Source organism: Periophthalmus magnuspinnatus, chromosome 3, assembly GCF_009829125.3.
Source record: "Periophthalmus magnuspinnatus isolate fPerMag1 chromosome 3, fPerMag1.2.pri, whole genome shotgun sequence".
NCBI lineage: Eukaryota > Metazoa > Chordata > Actinopteri > Gobiiformes > Gobiidae > Periophthalmus > Periophthalmus magnuspinnatus.
The window spans coordinates 30,630,055-30,654,157 of record NC_047128.1 but is presented as its reverse complement, the minus strand read 5'-3'; the positions used below and the strand labels follow the sequence as shown (position 1 = coordinate 30,654,157).

Sequence of the window (24,103 nt, the reverse complement as noted above, 5' to 3'; positions counted from 1 at the left end):
ACCACAGTGCTTTACTCCACTGTGGTGCTCAAAAATGTTGCAAAGATAAGGGAATAACAAACCAATTTTAATGAGAAGTTCGAAATGGGACCTGTTGTGACCATTGAGATGAATTAAAAGGTAATTTACCGTACATAAAAATAACTTTTACGACAATTTCACACATTAGAGCTTTAAAAAAAGTGATGACTTTTTTTTTTTTTAAAAAAGGCAGATTTATTAAAAGTGAGGGGAAAACACCTTACAAGGTAAAAGGAAAAAAAGTAAATGTTGCATGTTGTTTAATCAAATACTGTCCTCTTTTGGAGGGCCTATAAAGATACACACTCATTCACACTTATACCGTCTACAAAAGTCAGTATTAAAAAGTAAGAGACATTACATGTTCATTTTCTTCTAACAGCACTATAAACACAGTTGTGAACTGGCAGTTCAGTCACACTTGCCAAGAAATTGTTGTGAATCTTCAAAACACCAAGACTGCACTCATAGAGACAGCTAGACACCACCCATTCCACTTTAGTTATAGATAAAATTGAACCTATAAAAGATATGTTAACATTAGTTTCATTTGTTTGAATAAATTCCTCCATTTAAATCTGTACACAAAATACCTGCTCAATAGCTGCGGTAAACTGGAGATTATGGGTCCATATCCAGGTGCATTGTCATACAATTCAAACAATGGTGCTGCTACTAGTTTGTAATTTTTGGGCACAGCAAACAGAGCTGCAAATATAAAAATGCACATTTTTGTTTTGTAATGCATATTCACAAATTAACTCATTAGATTTTTTTTCTTGCCAATGTAACTACATTGTATTTATTCAAACCTTTTTCTTGTAGCTGAACCAGGAATAACTTCTTGTGCTCCTTTGGCTTGGTAATGTGAGCAGGAATGTAAGGGTACTGAAAATAAAATTAAACATAAAATGAATATACATTCTCCTTATCTTGCAGCTTTAGCGCTTTTATCAAATACTGACCTGTGGAGGCTCAAAGTTGGGCCGCCACCAATTGCCAATGCAGTCATCAATAACCCAGTCCTGCTTTACACCGTCCTGTCTTCCGAGGATCTAAAAGACAATAAAAAAAATAAATATCTGCACATATGCAAGTACACACAAATTACCAAATCATTAAGATACTGTACCTCTGTCATTAAACGTTTCAAACCCTCTACTTCATCCTCCCCTGGATTTAACTCTCCACCAGGCCTAAAGAGAGACAATATTAACATCATTAAATTCATTATATTATTGGTATTGCAACTAAGCATGAAATAATATCTGGAAGGCTCACAATTTGAAAAAGGTGGTGCCCAGTTGCAAAAGTAGGACATGAGGCAGTCTGTGTTCATGGACAATCAGCACCCCCTCCACTGTTCTCCTCATTCCCATCTTATCAAACTCTTCTCGCATCCGTTGAAACCTGGCAGCCACGGAGCCATCTTTTTCATACAGTGGCTCTTTGGTGCCAAATGTGTAATTGGTAAGGGGGTAGCTATATGAAAAACAAATAGGCATTTGATGAAATGTTAACCACACAGTTTGGAAAATCGTATGACTGATCTATTCAAATTTGGTGAACACCGTCAGTGAACAAAATTCCCAAACTAGGAGCATGCTTCAGTGGTGTGGTGCAACATAAAACAATGAATAATAATAGTAAATATAATCTATGGGCTGTTCACATTCTGGATATATGTCAATTGTTCACATCATATACATCTTAAATTGCATACTTATTTTTAATTAAAATGTCAAGATAATTTACTTACATAAAGATTTAATTCATTCATATTAATTATTTAATATTCTCAATGTATGTAATGTAGTGTATATTTTTTCTTTGTCTAATTTTACCTTCTTAGAGCTAATTTATTGTCATCCAATTCTTGTATCGCTCTGTACAAATAAAATAGCTTGGGAATTACTGACAATAAAGGAAGTATTTTGTTAAGTGTGATTTTCACAAATACAATTGAAAGCGCGACTGAATTCATTCATTTGTTGAATGAACAATGGCATCAAACAATACTCCTACCATGCTTTAATTCGACCTCGTTAATTATATAGCAGTACCGTGTTAATATAATATTGTGCTGGGGTGATAGCTTGCTTCCCTAAGTTTAAAGATATTATTACTTACAGATTAATAGTCCTCTCCAGTGTGAGAGGCTTCGCGGGGCCGCCGCTGCCGCTCATGTATTTACTCCCGAACTGAGCGGCTCCTCCGCGGGGCCAGCCTGCGGAAGAGCGACTCGGGGGGCCCACAGACATTGCAATCGAGGTGTAGATCTTAGATAAACCTCCGATGAGATACGCTCAATAAACAAGTGTATTATCAAAGCAGCAAATCTATTTTTTACACTGATTTGTTAAATGCACAGATGAACACTCGCTCGGTCCGTGCGTCCTCCCGCGGTGGTGTACTTCCGGTGAAGTTTAGAGTGATATATTCATCAGCGCCATCTGTTGGCCTGTAAAGAATCATCATAATAGAAAAATATATGTATCTCACTTCTAAAATAAGAGAATGATTTATGCTTATCTTTTCCTCTTTCAAATAAAAATGAATGACAATAGATAATTTTAATATTGATTTTTTATTCATAATTTTTGTCTCTCTCTCTCCATTTGTAAACATGTTGTAATTACCACAATAGTTATTTTATGGTACATAATCATACGTGCAATGCAAATCTTCAAACTAAACATAAAAATAAGGACTTAGACACTGCTGGATTTTTGATACATCACATCAAGGGGATTTCAGATCTTTGGTCCAGTGGTCCACCTGCTGAGGTGTGCTGCGATAAAGGTGGTCCGTGGACCACGTAGGAAGTGCCTTGGATCTTTTCCCCATCATCTGTTTACTGTGGACTCTCTTGGTTAAGCCACAGTTTTTGGTCCCAAATTTTAAAACTTTAGTTATTGGATTTACTTTTCATCTGTAGATGTAATTTCTTGTTGCTTTTCATTCATCTTCTCACTCCCAGAGAGTTTATCTGCTGCTCTGTTTGCTGCCTCTATTTCAGCTACTGCTGTGCCATTTGTTTTCACGGTTTCTTCTTTAGACTTCTCTTCACTATCTTGTATTATATCACCACTGATCACTGTTAGTTCTTCTGTTATCTTTTCACTCTCTTTGCTGCTTTCACTTTTTTTTTTTATCTCAATTGTGTTGGTTTCCTCAGTTATTTGGACAACATCCCTCACTTTTTCTGCTGTGAAAAGAGCACATTAAATACATAATCTTAAAGCTTTATTTCAATATAGCTCTAAATTAACTTACCAGTGAAATTCTCAGCATCTTCTGTCATAGATGCTTCAGGTGGGGATGACTTCAACTCATGTTTTTGGTCTGAATACTCATCAGAAACGGTGGTCAGATCAGCAGTAACATTTTCATTGTCAGTGGCAGAAACATCCAAAGTGATTGAATTAATGGCAGTACTTGGTGGAGGCTCTGAGGTTGCCATGGGTGGGGAGCCAGTAGTGGACCCTGTTGTGTTTTGACTGGTGTCAGTCACTTCAGTTGCAATGGTGATAATGGAGGTGACAGGGATAGGAGCCTGGCTAACTGTGGTTGTATGAATGATGGTTGAAGGGGAGATGGTGCCTGTTGGGGATGCTGGGATTTCAGATTTGGCAGCGACAGAAGTGGTGGACAGGGGTTCAGGGAGGGCTGAAGAAGCCATTGTGGAAACAAAAGTACTGTCAGCAGCAATTGTTGGAGTAACAATTATCAGGCAATCACTTAAGCTAGGATCCTCAGACGTAGTAGTTTTTCCTTCATGTGTAATAATGGCACTGTCAGCCTGAGTGATGGGGAGTATACAAGGTGTTGATTCATCACTTTCAGTCATAGCTATATTTTCTGATTGACCTGCTGGTATGTGTGGTATGCTGGTGGAGGCAGGAGCAGTGTCTAATGTGGTATGGATTACAGTAGCATTTGGCTCTGGCACAGAAAGTTTTGTGGAAATATCTTCCGTTGTTTTGGAGTTATCATCACTTGGTGTAATTTCTAAGACAACAGGTTCCAATGTGAAATTGGAAGGTGTGGTAACTGTTGAAGTCTCTATCAAAGTGGATGTATCGCACTCTTGGGATGGTGTTGAAGGTGAAGGGATGCATTTAAGTGCTTTTTCTAATATGGGGGAAGGGGATTCTGCAGTGGTGGTGGGGCTAGCTTCAGGGATAACTGTGCTGTCCGACTCTGCCTCATTTGCAGGTGCTATGGCCTCTACAGTGGACTCTGTGCATACTTGTGTGTCAGTTTTACTTGAAGGTAAAACTGTGGCTGAGTCAGGTACTGTGTCTGAGATTGTCAGAGTGGAGTTTGCACTGACAGCTAGGGCAGTCTCTGTCCTTTTTGAGGACAGTGCATTGGGCTCTCCTTCTATTTGGCCTAGTTCATTCTCAGGAGTGTTACGTCCAGATATTGTGGCATTTGGTCCAGGCTTGATGACTGGTTTTGGTAGTAGAGGAGGTTTTCCCGCTGACTCATGTGCAGATACACTGGATCGAAGTTGATGTCTGGTATCTAAACAGGACAACTTAATACATTAACCATTACACAAAAAAGACACTAAACCAGTGATTGCATTTTACCTGATGATGCTGACATTGTTCGAGGCTTTGTAGAAGTTGGCTCTGGCTTATTGTCAATGATAGTACCTAGATAATGAATATTATTTTATTTAAAACTAATAAAGCTAAAATGTATCAATCAAAATTTACAAACACAAACTATTCCTTTCAAAAAACTAAGATTTTTCAAATACACTTTACTGTGGACATACCTTCAGAGTCTGCCTTTTTCATCTCTCCCTCTTGATTCTATATAAAAAAAACAAATACAAAGGAATCTTTTTCTGACAAATATAAATAGAAAACGCAGAGTGGGTGTTTTCATATATCTAAGCCATGTCTTTGACAAAAGTCACCTGACTAAAAACTATGTTGGGGATAGACATCAGGTTGTACATACAGATAATGCCAGTTCTGACATTACACAGGAAGTTCCACTGGGTTCCATCTAGGGCCCAAATTATTTAATATGTGAGGCAATAAAGAAAATTAGCTGTATTGCTCTGGAAAAGATGTATGATGATCTCCTGTATACAGTATAAAATTACCTCACAAAAATACAGGAGGGGTTGAAAAAAAAAAAACTCTCATTGAATCAAAACCAAATCTATTATTTTTGCGAAGAGGAAATTTGATATGCAAATTAATACAAATCATACAAAATCACATGTACAAATTCAAAGAATGTCTGTATATAAATTCTTGAGTATTAATATGAATTAATATATTGCTATTGATGAAAAACCTTCAGACAATCCAAACAATGTTAAAATGAAAACCCTTTAGAGTAAAAAAATTTGAGCAGAACAGGATGTAAAAAAAAGAAAAAAAGACTTGAACTAATAAAAAAAGTAGTTCCATTATATTTCTCTTAGTAGAGATAATATATGGAAGAGTCTGGCCCAATACAATCAAAGCTTTTCATGTTATGGTACTGTTTGCTGCGAATACTTTTGCTTTCTTGTAAATCTTTTGTTTTCACTGTTTAACAGGGTCAAGCATTATAATTTGAATTGACAGTCTTTTGGATGATATTCTGGTGGTGAGGTCCTGCATTTCTATGCTAAGTTGCAAAAGACTGAATAAATAACTGCTATATATTTACCCCAGTACTCACCTGTGCCTCTCCGGGCTGGGGTTTAGAAACTCCAATGCGCTGCAGCATTAGATGAAGTTTCTGTTCAAAACTATTTTGTCCATCAAGTTTCTGAAATAGAAGTAATTGCTGTCAGTAAATGTGCAATAAATATAATACATACATATACATACATACAAATACTGGTACATGCATTTTAATACTGACCTTATTTCTACTAGCCCCAGAAGCTGATCCAGATAGTAAGATGAGAGATTGGGACTTCCCTTCTCGGAGAGCCCTGCGGGGAGGCACCGCTTCACCTCTCATTGGTGGAGCATCAGAAATAGGCATCCCCTGAACAGCTTCCACAGTGTCAACTCCATCTTTGTTTTTCTCCTTTTCATTCTCCTTGTCATGTTCCTTCACTTTGTCTTTATCTTTATCCTTTTCACCTCTGGCAACTTCTCTGAGAGGCCGAATAAAATCAGCAATTGATGCCTTTTTTGGACGGCCCTCTTGGCTTGGCTCGGATTTTAGACCACGCCTCTTTCTAAGAGTAAAAAAATCACCAAGTTTCCTCCTGAGTGTTTTAGTTGGTGGTGGACAAGGGGCAGTGCTTGCAGGAGCCACTTCATGCACTGTGATAATTTCTTCTTCATCATCATCTTCCTTTTTTCTATTCAAAAATAAAAAATAAATAACAGTGTTTTGATGAGGCATTTTAAACATCACAGACATAATCAAAAGGCTAAATTGGCAGCTGAAGATACTCACAGTGTTTCAGTGGGAAGTACTTTCTTCGTAAAGAACTCTTCAACTCCTTCATCGACTCGCCCCATAAGCTCAAAGTCTTCATTTTCACACTCAATTATGGTCTCCTAATTAGTACAGTCATACACAGAAAACAAACACTAAGTGCTCACTCCATCCAACTTTACATTGCATAACCTTAGCCTTTTCCACTATAGGTACATTTTGGTCAAATCTATTACCTACTTTCATATTACAATCCAGCCTCTTGGGATTCAGTTGCTCAGTAACGTACAATAAGGGGGCGTTGCTAGGTTTTATATGAGGAATGAGAGCAGAGAGACAACTCATTTCACCAATGTGAGTAATTTGATATCACAATGGAGTTATACAATATTGTATCACCTGATCATGTTAACATTTATGCCTACAAGATGCAATGAAAGCTATATAGTTGACTGCGTGACACAATTTAGCAGAACTCATCATTACATGATATCCTATCTGGGGAATTACTTAAATTTGGTCTCACTGGACACTGCCTCCTTGGGACTTAGTGTGCTGTATGTCTACAGGTTAAGAGACAAATGTGGCTCACGACTGAACGGAGAGCCACAAAATAATGTATACCAAATTTTCTGCAAAGGAAAGAAGAAAGTATTATTTATTATTTCAAAAAGCACCATGCATCCAACAATCACTTTCTAGCACACTGAAAATCCTAGTGAGTGGCTTCAAACAGCTGGTGACTGATACAATGGAACTGCCTTATTCAAGCAGCAGGGACCAAGCATCTTCTCCAGAGCTCCCCTCTATCCTTCCCTTCCCCCTGCCTCTCCCCTATGTCCCCTATTGCATTTCTCCTCTCACTCCAAGCTGCTTCCTTTTCATACACAACACCTGATTTTTCAAACAGCACCCCTCTCTCCAGTCCTCTGTCACAACGTACCTGTAGTCTGGTGGGACGATAATTCAGCTTTTGTCGATGAGGTCTCGGTCTGCTCTGGGTGTAGTGCCGGAGCGCTGGTCCGCCCAATGGCAGCTCCATTGGGGAGACACGGCACGCTGTTGCCTTGGCTCTGTTGCCGAGGCACGGTTGCTAAGAGCTGGAGCAGTATGTAATGCCTTCAGTGAAATGGGCGGGACACAGGGCCAGACTGACACATCTGACAACAGAGCCTCGCCTTTCTCAGCCCCCTCCCCTGGAAAAGACAGACATGGGGGGAAAAAAAGAGTTTGATCAAATGAGGAGAGGCAGGTTTGGATTAAAGTAACAATAGCAGCTTTTATTTAAAATAATTTCTAGTCAGTTTTATAAAAAAATAGTAATAGCTTCTATACAAAAATAAAAGAGGATTCATCTGTGTTAAATTAGTCTGGGGATTATGTAATATATTAATAATTAATTTAACACTCAGAAAAGATGCTTACAAAGCCTAGAATGGGAAATTAAGATAGAGACAACCATAAGTGAACATTATGTACAATGAAAATTTTATCTTTTTTGTTCAAAACAAATAAATAATTCTGCAAGATAAATAAATATACAATATAGATTTCACAGAAAAACATGATTTCTTTCAGTAACATCATTTATTGCATGACTCTTGGCCTCTTGGTATCTAAATTTGTAAGATATTTCGGTTTTAATATCCTGTATACCATATATCCATGCAATCTTAAATTTGCCAGCTACTTAAATCCATCTTACATCCATCCATCCGCGACTTACATTTGGTCTATGATCTTAATAAAAAAGACCTGAGCTCTATCCAAGACCTACGTCTCTATCATAAAATTAAAGATAAGACCATATTTGACCCACAATGGGGACAAATATCAATAATGTTATGGGAATATGTTTTTATAAACTCCAACAAAGATCCTCATGTTATAATCATGGAAGTTATGTTGGTTATGTTACTTACTAGTTATGGAAGTCTGATTGTGATTGATAATGTGCTGTAGTTAGTATTTTTGTGATAGTTGTGTGCCCTCTTGTGGTTGATTTAAAAATTACGATTCAAAACTTACGTCAGTTAGGCCGGCCAGCCTATTCAACAGTTGTTTATAAAAAACAAACAATCCCTCACAAGTAGGGTTACTGTTGACTTGTTTATGGGTCTTTCAAAGCTAATTATAATGACTAGTAGCTTGTGAAGCGCCATAGCACCCGCTAAATTCAAAAGTGGCGCCCGATTAGCTGCAGCACGCACAGACCACGCCTCTAAACTCTTCTGGGAGGACGAATGCGCATGCGGAGAAGCTCATATGGGCCGCCATTTTATGCTGGGCCCACTCTTCCAAAGCGGGAGAAAATTTTAAGGCTGACGCTTAGCTCACTCGTACATGGGGAGCGGGATTGAAGGGATCAAGGGTATTCACTCAACTTCCAAGTGAATATAATCAGAAGCAGAAGCAGTAAACAGTAAGTAAAACGCTCACTTTGCCACCAAACATGTAAAGGTTTTTGTAGGATCTGTCGTCGGCCTCTAGGTGTCACGGTAGTGCTTACAGGCTCGCGGGGGTGTTTGTCTCCCTCTATCGTTATCCAAAATTTACAAAATCCTTCCATAAAGTGAAACTTGATGTTTTGGTCGAGTATTTATTCGTTTTTGGTCCGTATTTTTAAGTGCATGCACAGGGATGGCTTTGATTAGCTCTCTTCAGGTTTAAAGTTAGTTTAGGCCTGTCGTCCATCTTATCGTGCCCTTTGTTTCCTGTTTTCAGACGTATCGCGCCTCTCTAGTTAACCAACTACTCATAGATGTTTAAGTAGTTTTGAACATTGCATTTTTAATTAGTTGTTGTAATATACACAACCTGATAGATGATTATTTGAAGATATGGACTTTCAAACCTATCATTATAAACATTATTTCTGTTTCAATTACTGATGCGCTGAAAAAATTGCTATTTGATCCACAAAACTTCCGACAAATGACTTTTAAGAAACTCGTGTAAATTTACTAAGCCCAGCAACTAACCACTGAGATATCTAAAGACATCACTTTAAATAATCCATAATGCCGCTCTTCTCTGCGGTCATCACATGCATACAGGGTGAAGTTTGATGCATTGATTAGTGGAGGGACATTGTCCCGAAATCGAAGTGCATTGTACGTGTCCCACAAGTATCCACAAAGCGTTCATTTTACCTGTCGTCTGATTTTTTTTTAATGTATATATATTTTTAAACGTTTATTGCCACCATTTCTAATATGTCCATAAACTTATTTACTTAATACAGTCTCCGGACCACAAGGGGCTGTAGTGGCACTGTATAGTGCACATGGTTATAATTATTTTAGAAAAGAGTCTTAACTATTTTAATTTATCAGGGTGTTGTTGGGCCCATTGCCATGGAGGGCGAGGTTGTTTCCATGGATGCTGCTGTTGATGGAAAGGTCCTATCAGAGGGTGGAGAGGCTCTGTTACAGGGCACAGCTGTAGCTCAGCAGGGAGAGGTGACTGGCAACATGGAGATGATGGTCATGGATGCTCTAGACCCAACTCTTTTACAAATGAAGACTGAAGTATTGGAAGGAGGTGGCACTGTGACTGTCACTGGCGGAGATGAAGGTCAAATCATTACTCTTCAGGTAAGTGATGTCCATTGCTTTGCAACATTAAATCTTTGCAAACTTGCCTTTTAGTGTTAAACTTGTTTAATTTGGGGTACTTACAGGTAGTTAACATGGAGGAGCAGGCAGGTGCTGCTTTGGGACTTGGGCAGCTTCAGCTGGTTCAGGTGCCAGTCTCAACTACAACAGTGGAAGGTCTTCAGGCAACTTATGTTGAGGCTCCTGCAGCTAACAAGGATGCAGAACCTGTCATCTGTCACACACTGCCTTTGCCTGAAGGATTTCAGGTAAGAAAATACTTGTTTAAATTTGAGATGTAATGTGATCGACACATTATTTCTGCAAGGTACCAACTAACATTTTCTTTCAGGTGGTAAAAGTGGGTGCCAATGGTGAAGTGGAGACTGTGGAGCATGAGGAACTTCAGGCAACCCACGAGGACCTTCAAGGAGCAGTAGAGGAGGAGGAAGAGGAGGAGGAGAACATTGGAGAGGAGATGCCCCCTCAGGACCAGGAAGACCCAGATTATCAGCCTATTGCAACTGTCCGCAAAGTAAAGAAGGGAAAGAAGAGCAGATTGCGTTATGCTGAGGGGGACAGGGACATGGATGTGTCGGTTTATGACTTTGAAGAAGAGCAGCAAGAGGGGCTGCTGTCTGAAGTGAATGCTGAGAAAGTTGTGGGTAACATGAAACCACCTAAACCCACAAAAATTAAAAAGAAAGGTTTGTTGTTTTTGTTTGTTTTGGCTGAGCCATTCTAGGTGTTGTTAATGTTTTTAATGCCTTTTTTATTTGTAGGTGTTAAGAAGACCTTTCAGTGCGAATTGTGTAGCTACACCTGTCCACGTCGCTCCAACCTGGACCGTCACATGAAGAGCCACACAGACGAAAGACCACACAAATGTCACTTGTGTGGAAGGGCCTTTAGAACAGTCACGTTGCTCAGAAACCATCTCAACACTCACACAGGTACCACCTCTCCCAAGGCATAGTCATATTTAAAATATTTTGTAGTGGTCATGGCTAGCGTTAATCCATTTCTAATCTTGTAGGTACACGTCCTCATAAATGTACTGACTGTGACATGGCTTTTGTGACAAGCGGCGAGCTGGTGCGCCACCGTCGCTATAAACATACACACGAGAAGCCATTCAAGTGCTCCATGTGTGATTATTCTAGTGTGGAGGTATGTGCAATCCTGTTAAGTTCCAGTATTTGACTGAAACGCATATTGGCAGGGTCAGGTGAACATTTGACGTTTTACTGGGGCAGCAATCATTCAGGCATGTCAAGTAAAAGTAGCAGGAGCTCTGCTAATCATTTGTTTTTGATGTATTTTGTGTATTAGGTCAGTAAGCTGAAAAGGCATATCCGTTCCCATACTGGAGAGCGGCCTTTTCAGTGCAGCTTATGCAGTTACGCGAGCAGAGACACATACAAGCTTAAGAGACACATGAGGACACATTCAGGTAAGATGCAAGTGAGCTGGTCTGGGCACAAGTGAGACACTGGATAATACTGATGATATTTTGTTGCAGGTGAAAAGCCCTATGAGTGCTACATTTGTCATGCACGCTTCACACAGAGTGGTACAATGAAGATGCACATTCTCCAGAAACACACAGAGAATGTGGCAAAGTTCCACTGCCCACACTGTGACACGGTTATTGCTCGAAAGAGTGACCTTGGTATGCACTATCCTGGACATCTGTCCTCTTGATTATTGCCAGTTGTAACTAACCTCCTCATCCTAGGAGTTCATTTGAGGAAGCAGCACTCATTTATTGAAACTGGGAAAAAGTGCCGTTACTGTGATGCTGTGTTCCACGAGAGATATGCTTTGATTCAACACCAGAAAACCCATAAGAATGAGAAACGCTTCAAGTGCGACATGTGTGACTACTGCTGTAGACAGGTATTTTTTCTTTAAACTCGACAAAGCCTTGTATCTCAAACAAGTAATGTGAACTACTGCTTTGCTTGTAGGAGCGTCACATGGTGATGCACAAGCGAACACACACTGGAGAGAAGCCCTTTGCCTGCAGTCAATGTGAGAAGACATTTCGGCAGAAACAGCTCCTGGACATGCACTTCAAACGCTACCATGATCCAAACTTTGTCCCTACAGCATTTGTGTGTAGCAAATGCAACAAAACCTTTACCCGCAGAGTAAGATGGCCGCTACTTCTGTATTATTGTCCTGATTGCAGAGCATGCTCTTAATCTAATGTTTTTGAGTGCAGAACACCATGCTTCGCCATGCTGACAACTGCACGGGTGAAAATACAGGTGACGAAAATGGAACTCCACCCAAGAGGGGACGTCGGGGGCGGAAGAGGAAGATGCAGTCAAAGAGAGATGATGATGATGATGATGACGACGATACCGGTATATACACAATGGATAATTAATTGTATCAATTTGGGATGGAAATTCTTGATTGAAAATGTGTGAATAATTATCTGCTTTCCCAGAAATGGAGGAGGAGGAGGAGGAAGAGGAGGAGGAATATGATCTCCTTGCTGAGATGGAGATGGAACAGGCCTCACCAGTTGTTCCTGTACCAGCCCCAGAGCCCCCAGTGAAGAGGAAACGTGGAAGACCCCCAAAGAACAAGCCACAAGGTGAGACTTCTATGCCGAATTAACTGGATTACAGTAGAATTTTTCTGTAAATGCCCATGTACACAATAGCCAATGAATGGGGAAATACAAACCTGAACATTCAATTGCTGCATTCTAGCTGCTGCTATCATTCGGGTGGAGGACGAGGTTACCGGAGAAGTGAATGATATCATTGTGAAGAAGGAGGTAGGAGCTGAACAGGAAGATGACATTGCGGAAGAAGTGATTGTTGGTGAAGGAAACGCTACGATTCAGATGGAAGAGCTGTCCCAAGTGGAAGAAGCTGTGCAGGATCCGCAGTTAACAGAGGCCCCACCAAATGGAGATCTGACTCCTGAAATGATCCTGAGCATGATGGACCGGTGATGGCCTCGGTCCGGCTGTATTGATGACCTCCCTCTTTCACATCACGTGTTTAGATTGAAACTTGCAGCCTGCACAAAAATCACTGTAAATCAACAATTTTAATCATGTATGTATCCAGACTGGGGTACAGATCTTACAACAGAATGGCATACCAAAATTATTTGGGGTAAATACTGGCTGCATTTAATGCCAGTGTCCTCCAGCCCAGTGTCCTTTGAAATTATTTTATGGTCTTCATCAGGTTTGATTACAAGGTCACCATCTATTCTGAAGAGCCTTTTTCTCAGATTAGATTTAAAAACTAAAACTGTACGAGCTGGTTATTGCAGCAACATGTCTGTTTTCAAAGGGGATCCTGGTGTTAAATGTTGCCATGATATTGGATAGTTTGTGTGAGTCTGTACTAGTTTTTAAATGCTTCTAGACTGCTTATCTTATGCTCTATTGTAATCCTAGATGCATATGTACTATAGACATGGATTAGGTGCAAGAAAATATTAGTTTGCTTTTTTGTAGCCATTCCACTCTTTGGTTTGTCCTGCCTTTTGTACAACTGGTAGTGCTGAATAATATTTTTAAAGTTCGAAGCAAAATGAAATGTATAGCTGTGAAACCATCAAAAAAAATCTGCACCAGTTACTATTAATTACCAATGTTTTTAACTGTGCTTTGGAAGAGAGTGATTATGTTACAGTTCAATGATGGCATTGTATTTTTCAGAACCTGGCTGATGCTAACACAGAATCTCTGTATTTTGCTTGCAATTATATTTTATTAAACAGACGAACTGTTATTAAATCTTGTTAAGCTTCCTTTTTTTAATCGCACTAAGTCGTATGTATTAATTACACAGTACAGCGGATCACATTCACATGTAACTTCAATTTGTCTTCCATAATCTATTAAACAAATGGTTCATAGCATTATTAGAAACTGCAGGAAAAAGGCCCATCCGTGAAGTTCCCTTAGCTACATGGTAAAATCGCCCACCAATGTGGCAAAGGATTCGCAGAATGGCACCTTTAAAACTGCCTGTTGATTCGTTTACTTGTAGCAAGCGGTTAACGGCTAACGGTTATTGTTAATCCCTAAAATTACTTTATACGGTAAACTGATGAAATTGAGGAATTCCCATAATTAGTCTTGTAACTTTAGAGACTATCGTTTGGAGAACCACGTGAGATCTTTTCAGTTACCTCGCCTCGGAAACAACTTCGTTTTTTTCCGCTGGACTCACGACGGCTTCAGGGAAAAGTGACAAGACTTCTCATCGTTTAGGGACATCCTTGTTGCCACAGTAACTAAACCAAGCATGATTTCCGATGTGACGGTCAACCTTTCACAATAAAATGTCACTCCGACACTTTTTTTAACACGTAAAACGGCGATCACAACCTCCACAACCACCGCACATATCAATGGGGCAGTCGAATTAAAATTATCAAATTCATTATGCCCAGTGCCACATGGACGTTTGATATAAATCAACTTTCAGAGATTTGACTGGCTAAATTACCTCTTCAGCAGTTTACCTGCGCGCTTTCATGATTTACTATACTAAATGCCATACTAAACGCAAAGTTGTAGCCCATACGAAACATAAACGGATGATAAGTTTCTGAAGATTTCTCTGGACAGTTTGTAATATTTATTAGATCGTATTTTAACAGATCCAAGTTTGTAATTCACACAACCCACGCTTTTATTGCAAAAGGCACTAAGCGGAAATACTTTGTTGATTCACGTTCGCTTCACGGTAGATTCACGAAGAAGAACTGCGAAATCTGGGAGAAGGAGGACAGCGCCCAAATAACTGTAAACCTGTGCAAAAACATTGTGCGGCAGAAATGGGACGTGACCCACCATTTCTGTGTGGTCGGACCGTAAAACAAAGGTAGGCACCTCTTCTTTTTAGCGAAAGATCTGCTGTACATTTTCCTCTACATGGGCATTGGACACGAGTCCGTCCGACCTGAAGTTGCCTTTTTCCGAGGAGCATTATTATAGCGACCAGCTGGCTCTGATTCACTGTTTTCTTTATGTGATGTGGACTGGGTACTTCTATAAACCTTGTAAATGAATAGGGTTATATTGGTGGGCATTAGGGGGGTCTAGTTGGGGGTGAGTGTGGAGTTTTTGTGACCTGCGGTGGGCTCTGGGGTGGGAGCTGAATACTAAATGCAGCACGACACTGTTTCCCAAGTTTGTTGTGTGAACTCCTCCATCCTTCTTGCCTTACTGTCGGGCCCAAGCGAAGCGAATAGCAGGGGCGTATTTCAGTCTTAGTGGCCTGGAGATGCTTTTTTTTTTTTTTTGCTTCATCCTCATCTTCAATCTAGGTGGTGATATTTTATTGAAAGAGTTTTTTCGATGGTCCTCTTATAGCTCTTTGACACACAGATTAGACATAGAGTGATTCACTGCCCCAGGATATACTTGTGTCTGTTACTTTAACCCTTACATGACTAATCTTAAAGATGTTGTTGACTTGTTGTGTCAAAATATATATCATAATTGTCCATGAGCCTTTAATTCAGTTTAAATACACAATTCATATAAGCTCATTTTGTTTTTATAATCAGTTATAACTTGGTCATCACACTGTATTACTATCCATGGTACTGAAAGTATTAAAAGTAAAGTTAAAGAAGACGTTGTTGTTGCCTTAACAGCATTATGTGAGTTGGAGAGCGTGTGTCCATGTTTTTAAACAAAACTGCAGTCTTGTGAGGTGATAGCAAACAGTGTCCTCTTTGTTCACTCTGCTTGGAGGAGAGAATTTATCCAGCTAATTATTCCTAATGTAATGTTCAAAGCACACTGGATAGAGAGCAAAATGGATAATGGACTATAGCTGAATGTCTGTCAGGTTAGAGCTGTCAGTCTTCTACCTTTTATCCTCAGTGTCCAGTTTCAATATGTTTGTGTGAAGCTTTTATTGGTTATCATTCTTACTGTATTGATAATGTTCTCAACTTTAAGCAAAGATTCCATATAACTTTTGGGATTAATTCATATGGAAGACAGTGTGGCACTTTCTTTTTCACCTTTTAACCCAGCCCAACAACAGTTAATCCTTGGATGTATTACTGGGTTCTTAAGACCTACATCTAAGAGCACCCCAAAAATAGTCTGTTGGAGATGAATAGCACATTTTCACTTTCAACACAGTTGTTTAACATGTAAAAGGTACTGATCTGTGTTTTGTTGTTTGTAATGGGTGGCCTTTTCAAATTCACCTAGATTGCATTATTCTTTGTTCTTGTAAAACAAAATGATTCTGAATGCATTATGAGGCTTTTGCTCTCATCCCACGTGTTATATGGGTTTGCCTGTTGCTTGACAGATTTAGTTTGGTTTAAGTCTGTAATCTCTTTTGTGACTAGATTAGCTCAGGCACGACCCCCCTTCTCTCTCTCTGTTTTTTTTCTTATGTTCCAATAATATGCATAGCTTTAGTTCATTTACTTATAAGTCACACATATTGTTGAGATTTTTTATATTCTGTTTAGAATTTCCTGTTGGAGTCAGCCGGCAAACTTCCTGTTGGATATGGAGGGGGTGGAGAAATAGGAAAGGAAGGGGAAGAGTCGCACGAGCAGTTCAGACTCCCTAGTCTTGTCTCGTCTTTGCTGGGACTCGGCCTCTGTCTAGTCACAAAAATGTATTGAAGAAGTCAAAGACCAGTCAGTTTTCTATATTCTAATTTTTCTCTGTAATCTTAAGCAAAGTTGATAATGACAGGCCAAAGGGCTGGATTTTTTTGTGCAAAGAGCAGGTAAAGCAGGACAATGCTGCCACTAAAATGTTTGTCTAATTACAGGATATGTCCGTCACTTTGTTAAAGTGCAACATCCAACTGTTTGAGCAGGTGAGAAGCATGACAATCATTATTTCTATAGTAGCCGCGGTAGTAGTAGTCTAATGACAGGTATCACAAATTACCAAATGCATCTCCCCTGCCCTGCTTTCAGCATGGTTTCATTTGGAAGAAAAACTCATTGTGCTGCATTGTTATGATAGTGACCTGTGGCCCTCCACTTCATGAATGTTTCAATATACAATGCTTACTACTACTTCTCACAAATCACACAATGCAATACAAGGTTGTAGTAGTTCTATTAATGCTCCTATCTCGGTCTTCAGCACAGTTTGATCTTAAAGAAGCACAAGCCTTGAGGAAGCAGGATGTTCACAGGCTCCACCAAACTGCCTCCCACTAAAACGCCTCAGCCTGAGAGGTTGGATGAAGTGTATGCAGCTCTACGCAGAGGACTACAGTGAGTAAACATATTAGACTTTGTTAACATTGAAGGCTGTAGACAAAAGCCAGGCAAAATAAGCAGGAAATAGCGTTGGCTTTGAATCCTCAAAATGCTGGTTGTTTTCTGTTATAGGTCATACCTACAGGTCCATCAGCTGGAGCTGGACAGTCTGGGCCAGCAGAGTAGAGAAAACAAAAGGAATGGGCGCTTGGTGAGAGTCAAACCAGTTTCTCCAGTATCAGCTGGTTAAGTCTTGTTTTTAAATGCAAATTTTTTATTTTTTTTTCACAGGGGTCGTTGTATGAACTAGATAAGGTAAGTTTCATCACTCTGACTTTAGGATTTGAAAACTGAAACTGAAATTTTATTGTACACATGAGATCACTCCAAAAAAATAATGACCGACAATAGGAAAATTTTGAAATCTATATCTGCCAATAATATTGTTTTTTCTCTCTTATAGCAAGTTAAAGCCATAGAAAGGTTTATGCGCCGTCTTGAATTCCACCTCAGCAAGGTACGTATTAAAATATACAATAGTGGCAAAGTTATTGAAGGTCAACGTTGTGATCATTTCAATGTGGATGTTCAGGTTGAGGAGTTGTATGATGCTTATTGTATTCAACGGCGACTACGTGATGGAGCAAGCAAAATGGTGGCAGCCTTTAATTTGGCCAGTGGCAGTAGAGAGGCCAGAGAAAGTCTAAGTGAAGCCAACAAAGGCTACAAGGAATGCACAGAAGTAAGTTCATCTCACATATTGGGGCGTCAAAAAATATTTATATGGGTTTATATGTATTTATTTAAACATGAGGTGATCCCAGAATTTCCTAATTTAAATAAATGTACAGTACAGTAATGTGTCTGTGTTGCATAAGATCTCCATACAATCCTTTCACACTGGCAGCAGAATTAAATACCAAATTGTGTACTCTATGTTTTCTGTTTCTCTGTCCACAGCATATGTGCAGTCTTGAAAGTGAACTAGAGAGCCACATGGGAGAGTTTCATGTCAAGATGAAGGGTAGGTTTATTCATATCTGTACTTCCCATTCTCCCTTCCTGGCAACTTCTCATTTTTTCTTGTTCGTGTCTGGTGATTCAGGACTTGCTGGCTTTGCGCGGTTATGTGCTGGTGACCAATATGAGGTAAGAATAATGTTTTAACTGGTTTCCTTTTGTATGTGGATTTTATCAGCCAGTTACTTCCTCTTTAGGTTCTTATGCGTTATGGACGGCAACGCTGGAGGCTCAGAGGTCGTGTGGAAGTCGGCAACAAGCAAATATGGGACAGTGAGGAGTACATATTCATGCCTCTGATCACTGAACTCCTGTCCATAAAGGTAATAAACCCTGAAAACACAAAAAATTATATTTTTGTCAGAGAATTCCTCTTTCAGAGGATACTGATGAAGAAGACATTAAACTTTGTGTCAGTTTTTGTATTTGGATAGGTAGTACAGTAAACAGCGGTCTTAACCAGAAACAAGGTCAGCAAATCTGCAGTCTGACAGTTAAACAACAAATTATCATAGAATTCTGACCTGTGCTCCAGCTCATTTTTAAACTACTGTATAGGCATTCCAGTACGTTCTGATGTAAACACAACCTAACATATTGGGTTCTAACATGTTGTAATATATTGCAAAATACAACTATAGTTTGTAAACATGGAATGGCTATTTGATGGGACAAGTTACACATTAGAACACTGTGTCTTGATATAATAAAATATTCAAAAACATTATTACAGTGTTTTTTTTAGTCCTTGGATGGGTTAGATTTACACACTGGCAAATTGGAACTAGTTTAGATAACCTCACAAATGGCTAATTTTGTGACAAGTTCTTCCTCTCTCTCTTGTTGTCAAGGTGACGGAGCTGAAGAGCCTGGCAAATCATGTCGTAGTGGGCACTGTGTCGTGCGAAATGCTGGATCTGTTCTGCCCACTTCCCCAGACGCTGGCAGTGGACATCAACGATCTGGGAACAGTGAAGCTCAATTTAGAGGTCACGTGGAGGTAACCCGCCTTCCTGTCGCCTCTGTATTCTAATACACCTTCTACAATCTGATAATGTCAAGGAGTTTGAGGCCAGAGGCACCAAGCACAGTTCATGTTCCAGCTTCAGCTTCTTTTATATGCAACATTTTGAGGACTTTTTCCAATTCAAAAGATAAAAAATATATTTGTTTTTTTCTTTGAATCACTATGGCTATTATCGTATTATTATTCTGATACTCAATAATGCATGAATAGGGTCGTTTATTAAGTTCATCTTGTTGTTAATGCCACAATAATCAATTAGTCACTGTGGAATGACAGCAATGGATTACAGTAACAAAAACTATTATTTATTTAATAGATACTAAAAATTAAAGGTGACTTCACAGTTTTATCATGCAAACGGAAGTAACTGACTACGTATTGATATTTTGCAGTGACATCACTCTGAGGGTGTTGTACTTGTATGTGTATGGTGGAGTGTTCATGAATTACCATTGTGATACAGTACACATATTAGCAAACACTTTCTTGAGTCTGAAAAACTCAAGAAAATATACATAATTGATTTTAAAAACATATTTTCAGGAGCCTGTGATACGTACGTTCATAGTGACATTTAGATCTTTGATTTCAACAAAAAGGTGAGAGTGACTAACTGAAAAACTGCTCCCTAATGCTAGCTAGCTTGTGACTGTATTTTATGTTTGAGATACTTGTTTAACAGTACACATTAACTCAACTCAGTGTTGTAGTTCCAACTAAACCACCTCTTTCTAGTCAGATTGTGTTAAAATAAAGCTCAGATGTAAGTCTAGCAAACCTCAGATAGAGCAGTGCTTACAGTTAGCATCACACTCCCAGAGAATGTTGACGACATCAGGTGCAAAGTATCAGTTATATTTGTATTGGTGGCTTTCAGACTGTAGAATGTAGTGATGTCAGACTAGAGAGCAAGAGCCAATTTTCCCTATTAATTACATCTGTATTTTAAAGAAATATCTAAAAGGAAAGTCCACAAATGCTGAACATCATCATTTCTATTAGTCACAAGACTCTTGAATTTGCTATATTACAACAATTTTTTTACTTAATTTCAGCTTCTGCCATTATATATTATTAGCCTGTAGATGGATGGGATGTCATCTGAAACCCAGCAATTCTTCTGTGTGTTTTCAGTCCATTTGATAAGGATGATCCGACGTCGTCCAGCAGTACAGTCTCCAAGCGGCTGCTGTCCAACCAGAGCCCCCCAGACACTCCCTCCATGAGAGAGCAGGTGTTTTATGTGAGTCATGTGGACGGTTATATTCAGCATTTTCTTTTGCAGCTGCAAAGACAGACCCTATTATTTAGCATGCAGAAGGATTATTACATCCTTAATTTACGTATTTGCACTGTAGGTTTTATTATTATCTAATTCACTGTTTATTGTGCGCCATGTGTTTATTTGTCTTGCTCATGGCTTCTGTTTGTTACTGTTGTTTCAATGGCTTGTTCTATTTCAGCTGCTTACCCATTGTTTTGTGTGTAGTGGTAGAACAGATGAGGGCCTTCACAGAGCGCAGTGTGTGAGAGACATGTCTGAGGGGAGCAGAGCAAGTCTTGCAATGAATGGTAGTAATAGGAGAGTGAGTGACAGTACCAACACGTATGAACGCAGCTGTGGTCCTTGTAGCTGTTTAATAGTGGTTGAGTAGTGCTCCAATGTGTCCCTCATCTTCCTCACCTCACCGAAGAGCGGGCTTCATGACGGCTTCAACATAGGTGCGCACTGGTGGACGATTACCATGATGGTGTGATGGCCCGGATGGTCTACTTGCATTGCCAATTGAATTGTACAACACTCCGAGTCACGTCTGTGCCACAGTCAGTGTGTTTTGGTTTCGTACTAGTGTAGGCTCCAAACATGAATAGTATCTTGTGACACCAAAGCAATGCCTAAATCAATAAACTTGACTACATCTCTCTGAAATAATAATAATTAAAAAATTTTAAAAGTCTTTTTTCTCATTTGTCCTCGCCTCTCCTTTTCTTTGTAGTCTTTGCTGAAGCGACAGGGTGAAGTGGAGAATGGGACTGTGTGGTCCAACTCGTCTGAATCCTCTGATGATTCATCAAGTCCAGCCTTGGCTCACCCGACACAACGCCTTATTGCATCAAACCTGCTGCAGACTACTCTCACCAATCAGCTGTCACTCAGTCCTCACAAATCCAGTGCATCCACTCCATCGCTCTCCTCTAACCATGAGGAGGAGGAGTCAGAGACACCTGAGGTTTTCTGTTTAAACGATACAGTGCCTAACGGTCACCTTCAGACACCCCTCTCTGACTGTAAAGTGTCTGACAGAGCATCCCTCCAGTCTGCCGACCTCTCAGAGACCTCTGTAGACCTGTGCTGCTCCTGTCCGGATGTGTCTGAGTCCCCCACCCCGTTGGTGGACAGTTTGTCTGAGGTCAGCTGTGATCAGCAAAAAGACTCAGTATTAGAGAGTACAGAGACAGATGTGGTGACAGGGGAATTTACCGAAGGACCACTAGAAAACTACGAAGAGGAGACTAAAGAGAACGAGCAGCCAGCACCCTCTGAGGATATGCACCACGCTGAGAAGGATGAGGAATCTCCAGGGGTAAGATACTTCTTGCATTTTTTTCAGATAAAATGGGTAATCATCATTCTAATGTAAAAGTCCTGTATTCTTCTAAGGCTCCTTTCCCAACATCTGCAAGTTTCAACCAAGAAGTGGAAACAGCTCTGGAAAGTTTTGACTTCCTCAACTGTTCTGACCTGGAGGAAGAAGAGAATGAGAAAGATGATGACATTCATGAAGAGGTCAAACAAAAGGAAGAGGTTGTACAAGAAGTGGACCAAATTCAGTCAGTAGAGGACCATAACGAATCCATAGACGAGACTGCAAAGGATAAAGAAAAGGAAGATATTTTCTCAGAAGGAAGGTTAGTAATACCACCTGTAGTAATGGGGCTACACTGTTCTTCTGTGGATTTCACAGTTGTCTCAAGATGACCAGTTAGACACAAATAAGGTCAGATCCCCCAACTCTGGTGTGAAATATTTGTCACAACTACGAGAAGTGTTCATTTTGGTTTTATTTCTGGCTTTACATAAAACACTACAAGCTTTTACTACCAATATTTGCTTCTATCCACCCTCTACAAAATATATTATTCAGAAACCACTTTTATTAGCAAAGAGCTCATATGTTTATTTAAGAAATAAAGAAAAAACAATTTCTCGACAGTGATGAAGAGGTGGATGGTGATCTAAATATAATTATGGAGGCTCCAGAAGGATTTAGGAACTCTGATGAAGACCGTTATTCTGAATCACAGGTGATTTTAATGTGTTTTAAGTATTGGAAATGTATTTGAATAAAAGATGCTTGTGTGTAAATAAAAAAATGTATTTTCGACAAAGGAGTCAAGTGTTGCTGACCTGCAGGATCTGGGTCAGATTGAAATGCCAGAGGAACCACAGACATCCGACCAAGAAAAGGGAGAGGAGCAACATGGTAGGATCAGTTCAACTCTAAACTGTCCCAGATTCTTGTGATGACATACATCATATTGTTTTGTTTATTTTTAGAGGAAGCAACGTCTCATGATCAGGAGGAGCCCTCAGCACCCAGCCAACTGGCTACAACTGTCTTCTAACGATTGGAGGTGGACCATAGCTAGCTCTCTGATCTTCTCAAGCCAATTGTGCAGTGTGTCTCAAGGCCCAGCGTGGTCCCTCTCACTGGTCAGACAAACAGGCTCCCACTTTATGATGGGGTTTGTGCATTTAACAGAGTTTGCCTTGTTATGACCAACTCTGGCCTCAGCTGTGCTCAATAACCACCAAACACAAGATGTTCCCACGTGTCCTCATCTTTTCAATACTCCCGTCATGATGCCTCCTTCAAGGATGATTAGTTTACTCATTTACAAATAGTCTTTGTTTTGTGCTAGTCCGCTAAACAAAAGGTTAAGCATTTCAGGAATTGGCTCAAGGAGCCTTGTATTTTGGTTTTTAATACAAAGCATTTTAAAAGTTTGTTTTAGTTTTTCTTTCAAAAAGCACTGGTTAGAAGCTAAAAAAAAATTCAGTATTTTGAGATAAGACATGTTACTGTTTGCAGTGTTACGGTGGCTTATATCTGGCTATAAAGAGATTTCATGAGCATTGTTTGCCTCAATATTTTTAATGAAGTTACATTGCCACTGACTTGCCACATTTAAAGCTGTCCTCTTGAAAACCACTTTTTTATTTTAGAAATGTTGCCATTATTCCTCTTTTTATGTTTACGGGCACATTATGGACAACATGAATATACAACACTCCAATGCTGTGCTGTCTAAGGTCATTCAATCTTTTGCAGTGAAAATATGTATCTGCATGTGTAGTGGCCTCACACTGCCATTGTGTGTAATCAAAGCTCAAATCAGCTGTTTGTGTGTGTAAGCTAAAGCTAAGGCTCCAGTCCAAGGGAGCCATCAGGTGCGTGACTATGTACTGTGTACCTGCCTCTAGAGGGCGCAATATTATGTTTGAGCTTCATTATGCTAAACGTGCCCTAAAAAGCCTCTTCTCTCAGAAAGTGCCTCACGTGATACATTTAGAGGGTTTATGCCATGGCAGAGGAGACCAAGCAAAGAGAACAGTGTTTATTTTGACTAAGAGTGTGCACAAGAAATATTTACTGTTTCATATAAAAGAATTGTGTATGTCTTGAAGTGTTAAAATGTTTATGTTCTGAAATGTCCAAACTTTATAAAGGTTTCTTTAAAACAAGTGCAGTTTGTCTTTGCGGGTGACTCCATAAGCGTACACTGT

The 24,103-nt window shown here is 39.6% G+C and overlaps 4 protein-coding genes across 6 annotated transcripts; 2 read left to right on the top strand and 2 right to left on the bottom strand.

The window, feature by feature from the left end:
* Nucleotides 1-330: 330 nt before the first annotated feature.
* nudt21 (nudix hydrolase 21) lies at nt 331-2,433 on the bottom strand. Its single transcript, XM_033991153.2, has 7 exons — nt 2,152-2,433; nt 1,303-1,503; nt 1,154-1,217; nt 987-1,076; nt 834-909; nt 615-729; nt 331-541 (listed from the first exon to the last, which is right to left on the bottom strand). Exons 1-7 carry the CDS (start codon nt 2,280-2,282, stop codon nt 520-522), a joined length of 699 nt encoding a protein of 232 aa, XP_033847044.1. The 5' UTR covers nt 2,283-2,433; the 3' UTR covers nt 331-519.
* Nucleotides 2,434-2,596: 163 nt separating this feature from the next.
* LOC117393884 (nucleolar protein dao-5-like) lies at nt 2,597-12,844 on the bottom strand. Its single transcript, XM_033991893.2, has 9 exons — nt 12,729-12,844; nt 7,376-7,628; nt 6,451-6,554; nt 5,902-6,352; nt 5,716-5,805; nt 4,811-4,847; nt 4,620-4,685; nt 3,298-4,551; nt 2,597-3,229 (listed from the first exon to the last, which is right to left on the bottom strand). The coding sequence occupies exons 2-9, from the start codon at nt 7,472-7,474 to the stop codon at nt 2,943-2,945; spliced, it is 2,388 nt and encodes a 795-aa protein (XP_033847784.1). The 5' UTR covers nt 7,475-7,628; nt 12,729-12,844; the 3' UTR covers nt 2,597-2,942.
* Nucleotides 8,693-13,800, top strand: LOC117386748 (transcriptional repressor CTCF-like). Its single transcript, XM_033984152.2, has 13 exons — nt 8,693-8,854; nt 9,768-10,028; nt 10,115-10,297; nt 10,381-10,735; nt 10,811-10,981; nt 11,065-11,198; nt 11,361-11,481; nt 11,551-11,700; nt 11,767-11,927; nt 11,999-12,181; nt 12,256-12,400; nt 12,487-12,636; nt 12,755-13,800. The coding sequence occupies exons 2-13, from the start codon at nt 9,789-9,791 to the stop codon at nt 13,000-13,002; spliced, it is 2,241 nt and encodes a 746-aa protein (XP_033840043.1). The 5' UTR covers nt 8,693-8,854; nt 9,768-9,788; the 3' UTR covers nt 13,003-13,800.
* Nucleotides 13,801-14,739: 939 nt separating this feature from the next.
* On the top strand, nt 14,740-24,061 carry LOC117388024 (rho family-interacting cell polarization regulator 1-like). 3 transcript variants are annotated; one of them, XM_033985474.2, is made up of 17 exons: nt 14,740-14,896; nt 16,826-16,873; nt 17,149-17,282; nt 17,400-17,478; nt 17,559-17,582; nt 17,731-17,784; nt 17,860-18,009; nt 18,228-18,291; nt 18,373-18,416; nt 18,485-18,610; nt 19,139-19,287; nt 20,449-20,557; nt 21,312-21,899; nt 21,977-22,224; nt 22,530-22,620; nt 22,706-22,799; nt 22,874-24,061. In XM_033985474.2, exons 3-17 carry the CDS (start codon nt 17,191-17,193, stop codon nt 22,939-22,941), a joined length of 1,980 nt encoding a protein of 659 aa, XP_033841365.1. In that variant the 5' UTR covers nt 14,740-14,896; nt 16,826-16,873; nt 17,149-17,190; the 3' UTR covers nt 22,942-24,061. The 3 variants fall into 3 exon arrangements, with proteins under 3 accessions (XP_033841365.1, XP_033841385.1, XP_055085584.1); XM_033985494.2 differs by having other exon boundaries at nt 14,748-14,896; nt 17,154-17,282; XM_055229609.1 differs by having other exon boundaries at nt 14,748-14,896; nt 22,709-22,799.
* The last annotated feature ends 42 nt before the right edge of the window (nt 24,062-24,103 follow it).